Source organism: Puntigrus tetrazona, unplaced genomic scaffold (assembly GCF_018831695.1).
Source record: "Puntigrus tetrazona isolate hp1 unplaced genomic scaffold, ASM1883169v1 S000000401, whole genome shotgun sequence".
Classification (NCBI taxonomy): Eukaryota; Metazoa; Chordata; class Actinopteri; order Cypriniformes; family Cyprinidae; genus Puntigrus; species Puntigrus tetrazona.
Window position 1 is genome coordinate 1,004,518 of NW_025048054.1, and position 17,558 is coordinate 1,022,075.

Consider the following 17,558-nt stretch of genomic DNA (forward strand, 5'->3'; position numbering starts at 1 on the left):
TCGACTGCTAGCTCTTTTGGGGGTTTTTTTGGCCGTTGTACATATATGCTGCATGTGCGAACTGCGTCGTGGGTCTTTTCTTGTTACTAATTGGACCAAAAACACAAGAGCGAGAGACAGCGGGCCCCGATGCCTCTCGCGCCTGTGCAATGTTGCAGAACAGAGCGAATGTCAGGGATTCTATGTACCTCGGGTTCATCTTAGTGCCTTAACCCAAACAACAGCTTTTCATTTCGTCCGAAGCGCTCGCGAGGGGGAACTGAAAACCACGCCGCCAGAGAATATTCATCTCCTCGCGAGCGCGTCTGCCACCGATCGACCTCGGTGGACACGTGGCTGGATTTGTGATCTGACACCAAACACCCGCGTGAACGTTCAGGGTCGTGGGTCGCTCTGAGACTCGTCCGGCGCTCCGTCACCGCTCCCTATTGGCCTCTGGAGTCAGCTGAAGAGAGTGTGTGTGTGTGTGTGTGTGTGTGTGTATGGATTTAGCCGAGGTGTTTGTCGTCGTGTGTATCTTGTCGCCCTACCTCACTCCGGCGCTGCCGGTCTTAAACGCCGATCCCGACGGGATGGTGTCTCTTATTAGCTGACCCGTATGTTGTCCTTTTACTTTCGTTTAAATTCACGTCACGATTCGTGGACCAAACCTTGATAGACGATAGTTTAAATAAAGCTTACAAGTTGGGTCTCGGTCACAAACAAGCAGATTTTAGCATCAAAACATTAATGTGAATCGTACTATTAAATCATATGATGAATGAGACCTATGGTTACGTTTGTTTTCAGTGCTGTACGATTAATTGCATCCAAAATACGTGTTTGATTATATATATATATATATATATATATATATATATATATATATATATATATATATATATATATATAAGAAGTTTATTTGCAAAAACCAATAAACCGATTTAATTTAATTTTTTTATTTAATTAGTTTGTACATTCTAAATTTCAATTGGGTTATTTTGATATGAAGTAAAAAATTAAAAAATACAGCTAACAAAAGTAACGATTTTTTTAAGAAGTAAAAAAAAAATATTGCGCAAACGAATATATGCAAACAAAAACGTATTTTGGATGCGGTTACTTATTTGATAGCGCCGCTTTTTTTCTTTTTTTTCTTTTTCTCTGCATGAATAGCAGTGGCGTTTCATTTAGTAATAGATCTAGGTGGTTGTTTGTTTGGTTTGTTTGCTGTTTAATTACTGTGAAATGTTCCCCTGATGGACGGAGACCGCAGCATCCGTTAGTGAAGTTCATGAAGAAGTCGGCCTACCTTACGGAGAACTTTTATACTTGACCTGTCGTAAATTACTGTAATATTGTGGAAAACACTGGAAAATTGTAGTTGGAAACTGGAAACTGCGTTTTTTTTTTGCTTTACTACTGACTTTACTTTCAGTGAGCGACTGCGCGCAGAAGCCGTTTCACGTCGTTTTATGCATCTTTCTTTTTTTTTTTTTTTTTTATTCGAAACGTATTAGCGCTCTTATTTTTAAAGCGGGGCGGGCGTTTAAAGCGTCCTGCCGATCGCCGCCGTTCATTCGAAGAGATTCCGTCAGTTTTCTGATAATCGTGACGTTGATTTCTATTTCCGTGTGCAATCTGTGAAAGTCACCTTTTTGAGCGTAGCGACCCGTCGCTAAAGACTTCCTCCAGCCGAAGAACCATCTCTGAGATTACGTAACCTGGAAACGAGTCGGTCCGCGCTGTCGAGCTTCGGTTGGTCAGCTCGTGGATGCGAGGACACTACTCAAAGTGCTTTTGGTCTTGCATGCCTTTTCTTGTGCTGCTAGAATATCATGCGTTCGCTTCTCTGTCGCTTTCGGACGCCGTGCCAGAAAGTATAGAACAGTTCGGTGCGTTCCTTTCAAACCACATGCCTGTTTCTGATCAAACTTTGCCAAAACGTTGCGGTTCACGTGCTTTCGATTTGGAAAGTCGTCTTCTTCTCTCTGTTGCGTTCCTTCCTCTTCTGATCAAGACACTACAATTTCTCGATGGACGTTTGCAACCTTACTCTGGATATCGATGCAAGCTTTTCTAGGAAAAGAAACTTGCCCTTCTACTGATATCAACATATCAACCCCCGAGGAGCATGAAGGCAGCTTCGCCGACTAGAGACTTCAGTGCCTTTGATTCTCACCAAGACCTCCAGAACCAGTACAAGCCAACGGACGTCTCCCGAACCGCCACCCTCACCTTCGACACATATGCACATCCCAGTTTAAAGGCACCCAAACTGATTGAACTGCTGACGAACTAAACGATGACGTGAACAGAACTATATTGGGATTCCGCCAATACGAGCACTGCACTATCGCCGTCATCACGAGGTTTTCTTTCGGTTTTTGCTTTCGGTTTCTTTCTATCGTACGTAGAGTGACACGCTTGGTTTCGGTGTCGTCTTATTTCGAGGGGGGTTTTTTTTGGAATATTTTTAAGTGCCATCTGACTGTTTACGTAGTGAGTCGTGGCCTGCTGTAGCGCGTTCGAATGCAAGCACAAGCATCGTGGTACTCTGAGAAAACTCAGACGTGAAGTCCTAGATGTAAATATTGAGATAAAAATGGAAGGATATTTATTTACAGTCCCTTACTTTAAGCGGTTTAACGACAGATATGTTTGAAAGTGTAAATTGTGATATTTTTTCCCCCCCTTCTCTCGCTCTCTTTATCGTTTTGGATGATGTACCTTACATATACAGTACATATGTATTTTTTTTTCTTTTCTTTTCTTTTTTGCGTGTTGTTCCAATTTACCTCTTAGTAAATTATATCCTCTGAAAATTGGTAAAAGCTTACTAATATGTGTAGAGTGATTTGTATTGTGTATTTTACATGAAGGATAACAAAACCGGGGAACTTTTATATTTATAAAATGATATATTAACATTTAGTGTGTCAATATGAGGAAAATATAGGAATTATCCAAGACACATGTAGTTTGTTTTTTCTGAATATTTCAGACTTGAGCTCAGGCTAGCTTATTAGTGTCGTTTTCTTAAATTTGTGGCTTGTCTTTCAATTAATAAACTTTTTCTTGTTGAAACGAGACCGGTTGTGTTCAATACCACACAAAAACTACTCACCCTCGCGTCGATCCAAACGCTGCTGTTTTTTCCTGTGGAACGTAAAAGTAGAAATGATGAAGAATCAGGAGAAACCATTACTTTTTCATACAGTGAGGAAATGCTGTAATAATAATATTAATAATAAAGCGCAACAAATGCCTGGTTATTCTACCAGCAAGTTCTATAATCATATTTGCATCAGATTGAAAAATCACTGATCAACTAATTTGATGGCTGAATGTATGAAGATTTTTCTGAAATATTCTTATTATATTACAACTGTTCACTTTCACACAAACAGGTTTTTGCTGCTTCCTCAAATGCTTAGATTTAAAGCCAATGCAAAACAACTGTTGAACGTTTATTGTCACGTTTTTGTGCACAAATAGAAAATGATTTAAAATAAATTTATATATTTTTATGTACAGATAATCATTGACATAAAGAGTAGATAGTTGGGTTCGCAGCACTAGGTTAAAGATGTCGAAACTATTTGCTTTTCTTTACCTGACGCGTGTTTACCTCAGAAAACGTTGCCGCTTGTTTTTAATGGCCGGTTTTGGCGGGAGCGTGACCGCGTGTCTGACAGGAATGGCGCGAATAACTGAGGCGAGACACTTTTTGTGTTTCTATAAGTCTTTTTCCATCAGTGACGTTTGTTTTTTAGGCTAATGAAGGTTTCCGAAAATTAATCGGAAGGAAGCGCGTTAGTTCCGGAAAGCAAACTACGCGACTAAACTAACTTTCGCGACTCGCGAAAATTAATTCACGGGGGTAAAAAGACTCATTTAACATGAATAGTTCCATAAGATCACAATATAGAAGAGAACAGAGTATATAGTCTCTTTACCTTACTTAACGAAGATGCCTCGATGTTTGTAGTTCAAACGACAAGCGTTTAATGAGCGACTGACTCGAAGGCCACGCCCACTTCGTTAATATTCATAGAGTACGTCACGTACGTACGCGTTCACGCACAAACCGAACACGCAAATCACATAGAGCTTATAATCATTTGATCCAGATTAGATGCAAAACGTATTTTACACAAATATTATAATAAAGATGATGTAGTGTTTGATTACATATCAAACTTTATCCAAAGAATTTCTGATTTTAATGACAATTTTTTAATTTGAATGATTTTCATTATTACAAATGAAAAAAAATAATAACGTAATCCTCTGCTCAGAAGGTGGCTGGTTAATGTTAAACAGTAGCCTAATGAATTCCCCCCCCCTCTCAAACTTTACAGGATCAAATAAATCCCTGATGGATAAAAACCGAGAGCTGAACGTATCCTGTTTACTTGAAAAGGGCTTGCGATGTTTCAGATTCATGGTGATTTTCAGTTATGCAAAGCACGAGTGCAAACACATAATTAGATATGAACCACACAAGACTTCAATGTAGTATTATACTGTATTTGATAAACTGCTAAAAGTACGAGCTATTGGAGGAAATGCTTTGACAAGCGCTCTCTTCTCATTCACAACAGATAGAAATCAGGCTGGACAGAATCTGAACTCTCTCCCAGACTCCATCGTCTCCAGAGGAAGAAAAAGCAGTTCTGAATAATACTGACATCTTCCTGTAATGTTCATGTCTTATGGCTTTCAGTGTTCACATCAAAAAGCACCGTTCCAGTTCATCTCGTATCAAAACATGACCACCGTTTATTAGATGAATAACTGATATTCTCGGGCATCGGAGGGAACGTGACGTGAGCTCTAAAAAACAGATTAATGGTATAAAAGTGTTAATTCATCAGTTTCTTGTAAAAGGATCTTTAGAGCCCTTATGACCTTTGACCAGGAGATCAGCTGTAAAACACATTAAACGGTTCACCTGAAAAGGAACATTTCCTCAGTTTATTCAAGAGTTTGTTTCTTCGTTAGATTTGTAGAAACGTGGCATTGCATCAGGGAGTCAGCAATGGATGTGAATGGGTGCCGGTCATGTATTGAATGGGCGCCGGTGATGTTGTGTACTGAATGGATGTGAATGGATGCCGGTGATGTGTTTTGAATACATGTGAATGGGTGCCGGCGATGTTGTGTACTGAATGGGTGCCGGTCATGTATTGAATGGATGTGAATGGGTGCCGGCGATGTTGTGTTTTGAATAGATGTGAATGGGTGCCGGTCATGTATTGAATGGATTTGAATGGGTGCCGGTCATGTATTGAATGGATGTGAATGGGTGCCGGTGACGTATTGAATGGATGCCGGTGATGTTGTGTTTTGAATAGATGTGAACGGGTGCCGGCGATGTCGTGTACTGAATGGATGTGAATGGGTGCCGGTCATGTACTGAATGGATGGCAGTGATGTTGTGTTTTAAATAGATATGAATGGGTGCCGGCGATGTCGCGAACTGAATGCATGTGAATGGGTGAAAAAAAGCAAAAGCTGAAACTTTTTAACTTCAATATGAGTCCATAATAATTCAGGAGAAATCGGCACAGATCAAGCAGAGCAAAACAGCTCTAAGCTTTACATCTGGAGAAAACAAGAGATGTAAATGATGGACTGGAGCGCTGTGGATTACTGTGAAGGACTCTCTGACGGCACCCATTCACTGCACACGACAGAAAAACTCATCTGATCTGAGGGGTGTACATTTGTTTCAATTTTGGGCCAACCGTTCCACGAAACCAAACATTTTTACTCACAGGCTGCAAAGAAGAGAAACTGAAAAATGGGAAGAAAAACAAAACATGCGTAAAGTGCTAGAACACGTACGTGGCTAAAAGAAAAAAGAAAAAGCTTAGCTGTTATTGCTCGCGCGTGTATGAGCTCAGGCTAACCGTTAATACGTCCTGCTATGATTATGTTAGCGGTGCACAGAGAGAAGCGTGAGAAAAAAAAAAAAGTACAAATAAAAAAGTAGAGCCAATTAGCCGCTAGCGAGAAGCTAAAGAAAACGTGTCTTCTGTACATGCACCATGAACCGCTTCAACCCAAACACCACAACTCAAGAGAAAAGAAATGCTACATGATTTCCGCCGTACTTCCAGACCTCGGAAACGCTCGGCCTGAGAGAAGCAAAAGACAAAACAAGGAGGTTCTACCAGCTAGCGAAGCAACGGCATGAAGCGAACGGATTCATTCGAACAGCTCTTGAAGGCTCGACCCGCTCCCAGCATGCACCTCCGTGGAGCTGGCGGCCGCGCGTCGTCTTCGTGCAGAACACGTTTGCATATAGATATACACACGAGACGGGGTCCTGCGCTCCCGGAGGTCTGAACGGTACGAGGAGGAAAGCGTAGAAGCGACTGCAGCCGTGTGGATCTCAGTCGAGCGGCGTGGGGTCGGCGATGGGCATGGTGTGCAGCACCTCGTCCAGCAGCTGCAGAGCGCGGTGCAGGTGGATCTCGATCCAGCACGGCGTCTCTTTGATGCTCTGTCGAGGATAATCAGGACCCCAGCCCTTGACGAAACTCATGCGCAGGATACAGAGGCGGCGGAGGTCGTCCACACCGATGCCAGCCGCCGACAGACCTAGACGCTAACACTTCAGTGAGTCTAGAACCACACACTCAGCTGGGGAAGCTCGTTTCTGCCATGCAATAACTGTCTGGGGCTTTTAAAGCCGTTTCACTGCACGTTTCTTCAGTTTTGGCTTTTATACAAATTTTACATCTTGCAATTTTTACTACAATCCTGAGAGAAAAAGTCGGAATTATAAGACAAACTTAGAATTAAATTCAGTTAAACGCAAACAAGACTCTTTTTTTCTATATTCTGTGAAAAAAACTGAATAATAAAAAAAAAACATTAATTTAATTGACATTTAATTGAAAAAACATTAACATTAATAAAAAAAAATAACATTAATTTAATTGAAATATATAAACTCATTATTCAGAGAAAATTAAATATGCAAAATGTAAACTAAGAGTTCTGTGGGGAAGCAAGTGTAAAAAATAATAAATATAATTCTGGAGGGGAGAAAAAAAATAAAATAAAAAAACAAACAAAAAAAAAAATTCCTAGTGGGAAAAATTACAAGATGTCAGCTTAAAAATAAAATTACAAGATAGAAACTATGTAAACTAGGAATTATGAAAAAATAAATATATAGTAGTTTTTTTATATTTATATATTTTTTTACTTTTTTTATACACATATAAATATATTTATTTATATATATATTTATTTTATTTTTTTAATCAGACAAAAACCTGCATCCCAAGAAAACAAATTGCAAGATGTAAGCTCAGGATTCAGAAGGGAAAAAATTCTTATAAAATGGGAGATAAAAACAGAAGATTCACAAAGTCACACAAATACCTGTGTTTTTATTCCGTGGTAGAAACAAGCTTCTGTACGTGACACTACTGCAGCAGACATGACGGACAACTCTGACCATTACAAGCAGACTCGTTCAGAAACGTACTGTCTGTAACTCTGATATGACCTGTGAGCACTTACTGATAGCCGGAGCGATTCCCCCGACGGACCCGGGGCCCGGGATGTTTCCGGCCACCGCTGCCGCCTGAGCGGCCGCCGCCGCTTGAGCCGTCGCCGCCTGCTGCTGCATCTGTCTGTGACACTGACGCAGATCAAACACCTGCAGCGCAAACACACGCATTACTCTCCAACAAGGTCAAAGAAAACACTGCACCTCTGGAACGTGAGGAAAAACATTTTAGATCCACTTTAACTTTGATGAAGGCATAGATAATCTGATACCTGGGTTAGTATTATTTACAAAACACAACAACAACAACAACAAAAACAGGTGTTTGAAATAAAAAAAAAAAAATACAATTTTAACAATTTAAAAAATGTCAGCATTTCTAAATTTTATTTGGTTTAATTAAAATGTACTAAAGACACTTTTAAAAGTAATATAATTATATATATATATATATATATATATATATATATTTATTTATTTATTTTTAAAAATATATATATATTTTTTAAGTTTTAAATATATTTTAAAACAAACAAAAAATTATATATATATATATATATATATATATATATATATATATATATATATATATATATATATATATATATATACAGACGTGACAAAATTGTTGGTACCCTTTGGTCAATGAAAGAAAAGTCACAATGGTCACAGAAATAACTGTTATCTGACAAAAGTAATAATAAATAAAAATTCTATAAATGTTAACCAATGAAAGTCAGACATTGTTTTTCAACCATGCTTCAACAGAATTATTTAAAAAAATAAACTCACGAAAACAGGCATGGACAAAAATGATGGTACCCCTAGAAAACACTGAAAATAATGTGACCAAAGGGACATGTTAATTCAAGGTGTGTCCACTAATTAGCATCACAGGTGTCTACAACCTTGTAATCAGCCATTGGGCCTATATATATGGCTCCAGGTAATCACTGTGTTGTTTGGTGATATGGTGTGTACCACACTCGACATGGACCAGAGGAAGCAAAGGAAAGAGTTGTCTCAAGAGATCAGAAAGAAAATTATAGACAAGCATGTTAAAGGTAAAGGCTATAAGACCATCTCCAAGCAACTAGATGTTCCTGTGACTACAGTTGCACATATTATTCAGAAGTTTAAGATCCATGGGACTGTAGCCAACCTCCTGGACGTGGCCGCAGGAGGAAAATTGATGACAAATCTAAGAGACGGATAATCCGAATGGTAACAAAAAGAGCCTAGAAAGACTTCTAAAGAGATTCAAGGTGAACTTCATGCTCAAGGAACATCAGTGTCAGATCGCACCATCCGTCGTTGTTTGAGCCAAAGTGGACTACATGGGAGACGACCAAGGAGGACACCATTGTTGAAAACGAATCATAAAAAGCAAGACTGGAATATGCCAAACTACATGTTGACAAGCCACAAAGCTTCTGGGAGAATGTCCTGTGGACAGATGAGACAAAAATCGAAGTTTTTGCCAAGGCACATCAGCTGTATGTTCACAGATGAAAAAATGAAGCATATCAAGAAAAGAACACTGTCCCTACTGTGAAACATGGAGGAGGCTCTGTTATGTTCTGGGGCTGCTTTGCTGCGCCTGGCACAGGGTGTCTTGAATCTGTGCAGGGTACAATGAAATCTCAAGACTATCAAGGAATTCTAGAGAGAAATGTACTAGCCAGTGTCAGAAAGCTTGGTCTCAGTCGCAGAGTCATGGGTCTTGCAACAGGACAATGACCCAAAACACACCGCTAAAAACACCCAAGAATGGCTAAGAGGAAAAATTGGACTATTGTAAAGTGGCCTTCTATGAGCCCTGACCTCAATCCTATTGAGCATCTTTGGAAGGAGCTGAAACATGCAGTCTGGAAAAGGCACCCTTCAAACCGGACACAACTGGAGCAGTTTGCTCATGAGGAGTGGGCCAAAATACCTGCTGAGAGGTGCAGAAGTCTCATTGACAGTTACAGGAAGCGTTTGATTGCAGTGATTGCCTCAAAAGGTTGCGCAACAAAATATTAAGTTAGGGTACCATCATTTTTGTCCAGGTCTGTTTCATGAGTTTATTTTTTTAATATATTCTGTTGAAGCATGGTTGAAAACAATGTCTGACTTTCATTGGTTAACATTTATAGAATTTTATTTATTATTACTTTTGTCAGATTAAAGTTATTTCTGTGACCATTGTGAGTTTTTCTTTCATTGACCAAAGGGTACCAACAATTTTGTCCACGCCTGTATATATATATTAGTTTTAAATATATTTAATTTTTTTATGTATTTTTTATGTGTGTATGTGTATTTTTAGTCATATTTTAAAATAGTATATATATATATATATATATATATATACACACATATATATATATACACACATATACATATACACACACATATACATATACACACACATATACATATACACATATATATACATATACTGAGCTCAAAACTGGAAAACATAAACCAGTTCTACCATAAAATAATCTGAAGCGTATTCTTTCTGGAATCAATTCACAGATCTCACATCAACAGAAAAAATCAGTTTGATTTCAAACATTCATTCCGTCATGAACTGCAATAATCGAGTGATACGTGTCTGATCTGATCATCACGAGTCCGTCTGAACGGCCTGAAGATCCTGTGTCTCCGAGACGCTTCAAGAAAGAAAGAGCTCTCTCCGCTTCTGCTGTCTGTGGGTGAAGAAAAGGCTCTGACCTTGATGTAGGCGCTGGGGTAAATCTTGTGCACGGCGTCTCCCGGAGCGCGGCCGGCTTCTCGATCCAGGTAGTAGCTCTGGACGAAGACGGCGTGATCGCTCAGACACCGGACCCAAACATCGCCCTCGCCTTTGCATTCCAGCTGGACGCCCTTCCCGATGTGCAGCCTGGAAAAACCCACGTACCAATTAAAAAGCAGCGTAGAAAGCGCAGCGCTGTGAAGAATTGGATGGATGTATTCGTGGCTCCGCACCTCGCCCTCTCGATGGCCTCCGTCCGGTGGACGTTGCTGAGCTGTCCGAGGCAGAAGCGGTCTCCTCCGGACGGATCCACGTAGCCGTCCACGGTCACGACGGGACAGGAGGAGGGGACCTTAAAAGTCTCGCCCACTTGGACGTCCATTTCGAAGTAAGCGATGGAGCACCAGTACTCCGGAGCTGCCCGAGATCAGAGCGTTAGACACCGAACACGAGCGCGGCCGGGTCTCGACTGAATCTAACTCTTACCGGGGTGGTTGGAGATCGGCGGCTGAAACGCGATTTCATTGTGAACGGGCCCTGAGAGGAAATAAAGAGAGCAAACAGATCAGAAGAGACACACTGTGTCACACAACCTCAACTCACGCTTTAATAAAATACCACTATTTTTTTTTTGTATTGTTGGTACTTACAAGTGTGTTATCTATCGTGTGTTATTGTTGAGAGAGGCAGGCAACCGAGTTATAGTAGGAGTTAAATAAATACATATTTAAACTGGTTAAAAAACAGTATTTTAAATAAAAAAAGAATAACATTTTAACAATTTTAAAAAAATGTCAGCATTTCTGAATTTTATTTGGTTTAGTTTAATTAAAATGTACTAAAGACACTATCATTATTAACCTACATAGATATATTTACAAATTATATAATTTATATATATATATATATATATATATATATATATATATATATATATATATATATATATATATATATATATATATATATATATATATTTTTTTTTTTTTTTTTATATATACAAATTAGAGGAGGATTCATGCAGAATTTTGCGGTACAATAATAACGCATTTAAAGAAAATGAATAGTTTATTATGCTAAAAAATATATATAATAATATAATGCCTCCTTTCTGTGATGGGTGGTGATTATTAAAATCAAAAAAGTTTTTTTTTTTTTTCAAATTCTGTTTTAATTTAGTGTTTTGGAGTGTTTTTTTTTTTTTTTTTTTTTTTAAATAAAGCAAAGAGCAAATCAACGAAATCATGAAACGTACTATTTAACAACAACTTATTGTTTTATTTTTTAACAAATGTAAATAATTTTAGTGCCCATTTAGTGCAAAGTTTAGTCAATTTTTGTCCTCAAATTCAGATTTTTTTACTACAAAACTTTCAGGTTTTTTTTATTACATTTTAATGATTTCATTTATTTTATAATAAAACAAATCGCATTCACAACTTTTTATACGTGCTGCCAAATAATTGCTCAAAAAAAAGTGCATTATGTATATTTAAGAGACATTATGTTAAGATATATTCACATAATATCCGTAAATATACAGTATGTGTGTATTATATGTATAATATGCACAGTACACACACCGCATAGCATATTAAAGTGTTAGAATAATATGATATTAATGGCCTTATGAACCGCTTAGTTAGTTTTTCCTAAGTTCTGTGCTTTATGTTTTAGTTTTTATGAGTTGTAGTTGTTCCCAGTCCTTCAGACACTCACAGAAGTGTGCCGGATGGGTCATGGGTGTGTGATGCTGGAGGTGTCCGTTCTGATGGTGAGGCACGCTGGGCGTGAAGCTGCTGTTCCTGGTCCAGGTGGAGGTGGCGTCTGTGGACAGAAGAACAGAGAGCGCACGTCTGACACGGGCCACGCTGAGCTACTCGTGCTCCGAATGCTGAATGCAGGAGATGCTGAAAAGCTTTCGGACTCTAGGAGGAGCTGCTGGGTGGAGGTTCCCCGGTGGCTTACTGTGGTGGTACGTGGAGGGCTGGCCGGGCGGGAAGCCGTTCTGCTGTGAGCCCTGCCCCGTCCCAGAGGCAATCTGCAGCAGACCATCGCTGCTGTGACTTCCTGAGAGAACGCTATTGGGCTGAGCTGGGGAGAGAGGCGGCATGCACACATCAACACACACAAACCATCAAACACAGGACTGGGCGGCGTGACGTCACGATATATCCGATGCAAACTCAAAGCAGTCTGGAGGGCAGCTTTAATGCATGCACATGGAGCTACAGCAGGTCTGGATTAACTCTGTAGACGTTTCTTTTAGTCTGTGCTGTTTTCTGCCGATGCATGAAAATGTCATTTAACATTATTTGATGGTAGGCATGCAACAATTAAAGTTACTTATATATATATATATATATATATATATATATATATATATATATATATATATATATATATATATATATATATATATATATAATATAAAGGTCACAGCCTTCTGCCAATTGCATAAAAAAGTGGCATGACACTAAAAGCAATTAAATTAAAAAAAAATTATGTGTGTGTGTGTATATATATATATATATATATATATATATATATATAAACAATTTATATATATATATATATATATATATATATATATATAAACAATTTATATATATATATATATATATATTTTTTTTAAGATCAATTAAATTTTTTCATTTTCAATTTATTAACTGACTGTTAAATAATGTGTTTGTATTTTTTACAAAAAAAACTTTGTTTTAATGTTTTATTTCCATGTTAGTGTTTCAATAAAGATTTTATACTATATAAAAAAAGTATTTGATTTTAATTAAATCGACGTGTTTGTAAATTGTCATGAGCAAGTTTTTATTACAGCCACAGTGTTGATAAATGTGAATAAATCCGATCAATTTATTATTATTAAACTAGATTTTTGGTTAAACTAAAAAAAAAAAAAAAAAAAGACTAAGTGTTTTTTGCTATGTTCAGGGAATAGAAATGTAATGTAGCGCATGGCTTTGCATGTGCACGTAGCCGTACGGATGCGAGCGGTCACGGCGCCCAGCCCTATTCAACACCAATGAAGAACACGACGCCTCCACGGACGAGAAAGCTTTTCAGCATGGCCTGAGCGTTTAAGGATATGAGCGAGCGACTGTGGCGGGGCGTACTTGTGGATCCCACGGCGATGCTGGAGAAGGCGGAGGTGGAGGCCGAGCCGCTGCCCTCTGCTGGCGGGAGCATGGCGGGCGTGTTGAAGGGCTCCGGGGCCACCGCTCGAGAGGGAGGGTGCTGAATCGTCTGCATGTGTCCCTCAGAGCTGGGCAGAGACTGCTGCCCTTCATAATCGTACTCATCCTTCACCATCAGACCCGACGGACCTGAAAACACACACAAAGCGCTCACTTCCATAACGCCACTTTTGACTAGATGCTTAAAAAAAAAAAACTTTTCAGAGGTCAAGATATTTTTTTCTTTTTTTTTTGAGAATTCGCAACAGTATTTATTTTGTAGGTTTTCTCAGATAAAATGTCATGACAACATCTTTTTGCACTTGAATGGACAAATGCACACAAAATTATGTTGAGATGTGTGCTTTGGTGTCTGTTAAACATTAACAGTTATGTCTTAAAATCAGCAAACCGTTGTTTATACCTTATATTAGAGTATCAGATGGTCAAAATAATAAAAATAAAAAATAAAATATAAATTTTATATATATATATATATATATATATATATATATATATATATATATTTTTTTTTTTAATGATGATTATATAAATATTATTATAAATAAAATTGTGTATATTATAATATACCCAATATCAGACAGCGTGTCAGTAAATTGAATTAATGTAAAAATAATATTAGGCTTTGAGCGACAGCGTGTAGTGTTGAATGTAATTTTAAAATTGTTGTAATTACATATGTATGCATTATATATGCGATGTAACAAATGCTTTATTACATAATTTATAATATTGGGTCTTAAAGTGACAGCAGCCTAATACATTTACTACAGCCCGAGTCCTTAAAGGAACAGTTCATAAAATAAATTGCCATATATATATATATATATATATATAAATCCTCTAGAAGTCAACAGTGTCCATCACTTGTTTGGTTATCTCCAGCCCTATTCAAGGTCTTTCTGATCACTAGAAGCTTTCAAGCAGGTGTGTTTCGGAGCCTTAGACTCACTCACCAGAGCCCGACAGAGTAAGTCCAGATAAATCTAGAAGAAAACACAGGACAGCTGAATTAAACGGAGGTCCTTAAGAACGAGCTGGGAGCTATTAAAGCAGACGAGTCTCACGCACCTATTCCCGGAGACACGACTCTCTCGTAGTGGTAGGGGTTCACACACACGCTGTCACACTTCAGGTCGAAGGCAAACTGGCAGTACTTGACGTGTTTCAGCTCGTTCTTATGAAGGTCCGGCCACCGCCATAACCGTGCATAAATGACATGAGGAAATCCTTTACGGCCGGCCACCTGAGGACAGAAGACGCGTCTGCCATGACGTACCGCTAGGGGCACAACACCATCTCTACACACATCCTGAGATCAGACAGGACTTCGCCGAGCGTCTTTTTCTGGCGACTCTTGATATTCCAGAAGTTGTGTTTAGATGCTTTTAAACGCCGTTTAATTCATGACACGCATTTAACCCGTGTTGATAGATTAAACATAAAACACAGAATACTGATATATCTGGAAATAATTAAAACCACCAGTAGGTGGCAGCAATTCACGGCTAATTAGAGATTCGTTTTGACTGAACCGAATCATTTTAACAGTTCATTCATTCAGGAACGAAACACTTATGATGCTCAGAGGCGTTTATCGAACTATTGTATTAAATCTATATTGCATTAGTACTCGTGCTGATGACTGGATGCGATATTAACTGTATAAAACGGCATGAATGTATCTGGTAAAAATGTATTTTAATGGCACCGTATGTTGAACTTTGTGATCATTCTAAATGCATTTTAGCAGACATCGAGAGGACGCGCTCTAGTGGCTGGAGTTTCTGCTTTAGAGTGGACGGGATTATCGTTATAGTCTAAAAAAAAAAAGTGAACCGTACCGTGCCACACTAGCAGTGGAAAAACAAGCACCATTAATGTAGTAGCCTATGATTTCACTTTTTAGTTGACTCCCTACACATACACACGCACGCGTCGCACCTGCAGACGTCCGTCTAGTGTTCTCTGTATGGTCACACATTTGCTGGGATGAGCTCCGTTGGTGGTGATGGCGGTGATGAGCGAATCCAGCTCGTCTTTCTTCTCCTTCAGTTTCTTCACCAGACTCTCGATGGCCCGCTTGGCGAAGGTCTCGCTCTCGCCGCCCTGTCTGTGACACATCAGGCTGTGCACGATGCTCAGGCAGGCGTCGTTACTGGTGGGCGTGTTCGTGATGGACATCCTGCGCTGGTTACGGGCCCCAGGGAGGCTCCCGTGTGCCGTTTCAAACTCGTTCAGCGCAGCACCGGCGCCAGTGAAGGGTCCATCCAAACGGCCCCTGAGGAGCGGGCGAGAGCGGAAACGTTAACGAGCGGCCGAGGGGTTCGTTCAGTCGTATTACAGCGGTTAAAATGAGTTAATAGGATGGAAACGCGGTTCAGTCGCTATGGTATAAAAAATTAAAAAAGGTGATTGCAACTTTGACTTTTATAACACACACACACATCAAAAGAAATTAACAAAAGTGACATAGAAAGCACATTAAATGTAAGTAAAGTGTCTACGTTTGAGGTTTTTGGAGAATAAAATGAAATAAATTTGTAATTTAGTAGAAAAATATTTCTTGTAAAAATTCAAACATGCTTATTCTCACTTGTAAATATTAAAATATTTTTTTTTAAATGTAAGGTTAAACCCTTTTTTGTCTTTGACCCATACATACACAAAATTATACACACATATATATATATACACACACACATATATATATATATAACACCCAAAAATATATATGTATATATATATATATATATATATATATATATATATATATATATATATATATATATATGTGTATAATTTATATATATATAATAAAATAATATAAAAATTCGATTTATATTACGTCAGAAGATACTATATTCAGATATTTGTTTTAGTAAAGCTAGCTGCTTAAAGCAAATCCAAGCACCTGAATACACATCTAGAGCTGAAAGTGAATCTAAAGTAACGGATAAAAACTACATCGCAAGCGTGCCGTTTAACGTTACTAAGAGTTTAATTGGATGAAGCGTCTCACACCTAATAATCCTTCACAAACTCGATCTTAGAGACGCTGTGAAGGTTTATAAAGGCGCAGAAGAGCCGTGAAGGAGTGGAAGTAATGACAGCGATGTATAAACGAGCTGAGGCGAATGTAAACAACGTGAGACGCGCGTGTTAGCACAACATGCTAAAGCTAGCACACGAGCGGCCGTGGCTTCCGACTTTAACCTTACGACGTAGACAACTAAAACACACTGAAACGTGAGAATTGGATTTGAAACGACTCACCCGTTGTGTCTCCCGTGACCGAATCCGTCCGTACGGGTCCGGTTCTGGCGGCTGCGGTGTGGATCTCGTTAGCGGCTACCGCGCGTAAAACACTCCGGACTAGCGCGTCCCGCCGATCTCTACAGCGATTTAAAGCCGCGAAAGATCCGAAGAAATCTTCATTTGAGCGAAGCCCTCGTTAGGCGTACTTTGGATCGGTGTGTTATCAACAATATGGAGAAAACGCTCTCGACGAAAACAAACAATGTAGCCGCGACGGACTCGACGCGCCGCCTCACGCCCTGCTGCGCAATATGGCGAGCTGCGCATGCGCACTGCGCTGAATCCGGCGGCGCCTCGAAACACACCGAGCTCACTATGTATACACACTATGTATACAGCTGTTTGGGCACCAGAGGCACATCTCAGGATCTTTGGCAAATCATTTAGCACAAATAATGTCATGTATATAAAAAAATAAACTATTTATACCGTGAACATCTTCAAGAATCGACTAAAAACACACATCTTCCATCTTTATTTGACTCTCCAGCTCTAGTACTCTCTATAATAATTATATTATAGAGCCTTTTAGACTTGCACTCTATTCATTTGCAAACTACTTAAAAATAACCAACACTAGCCTCTCTAATATTTTGTATTCTAATCGATTTCGTTGAAATTGTTAAATAATCAATTTGTTAATTACATAATTTAAAAGGAATCGTATGTAGGCCTATTCTTTTTGTAAAACGACTCGCGATGCACGTTTTGAAGATCCGATCTGACGAGTGATTCGGGTCTGAATCGAAACACTCGGTCCGAGTTCGTTCTG

General features: G+C 38.9%; 1 protein-coding gene across 2 annotated transcripts; it reads right to left on the minus strand.

Annotated features, from left to right (window-relative positions):
• Nucleotides 1-4,496: 4,496 nt before the first annotated feature.
• smad4a (SMAD family member 4a) lies at nucleotides 4,497-17,053 on the minus strand. Of its 2 annotated transcripts, XM_043231743.1 has the most exons (12): nucleotides 16,745-17,053; nucleotides 15,413-15,749; nucleotides 14,540-14,714; nucleotides 14,425-14,454; nucleotides 13,388-13,597; nucleotides 12,225-12,350; nucleotides 11,976-12,083; nucleotides 10,743-10,793; nucleotides 10,490-10,673; nucleotides 10,235-10,403; nucleotides 7,525-7,663; nucleotides 4,497-6,591 (listed from the first exon to the last, which is right to left on the minus strand). In XM_043231743.1, the coding sequence occupies exons 2-12, from the start codon at nucleotides 15,650-15,652 to the stop codon at nucleotides 6,383-6,385; spliced, it is 1,641 nt and encodes a 546-aa protein (XP_043087678.1). In that variant the 5' UTR covers nucleotides 15,653-15,749; nucleotides 16,745-17,053; the 3' UTR covers nucleotides 4,497-6,382. The 2 variants fall into 2 exon arrangements, with proteins under 2 accessions (XP_043087678.1, XP_043087679.1); XM_043231744.1 differs by lacking the exon at nucleotides 12,225-12,350 and having other exon boundaries at nucleotides 16,745-17,052.
• Nucleotides 17,054-17,558: the final 505 nt, after the last annotated feature.

Coding starts and splice junctions, on each gene's coding strand:
- smad4a (XM_043231743.1), bottom strand. CDS start 15,652: ATGTCCATCACGAACACGCCCACCAGTAACGACGCCTGCCTGAGCATC. Junction 13,598..14,424: donor ACTTACTCTGTCGGGCTCTG/GTGAGTGAGTCT, acceptor GTGTGTTTTCAG/GTCCGTCGGGTCTGATGGTG. Junction 10,794..11,975: donor GACCCATCCGGCACACTTCT/GTGAGTGTCTGA, acceptor ATTTCCTCTCAG/GGCCCGTTCACAATGAAATC.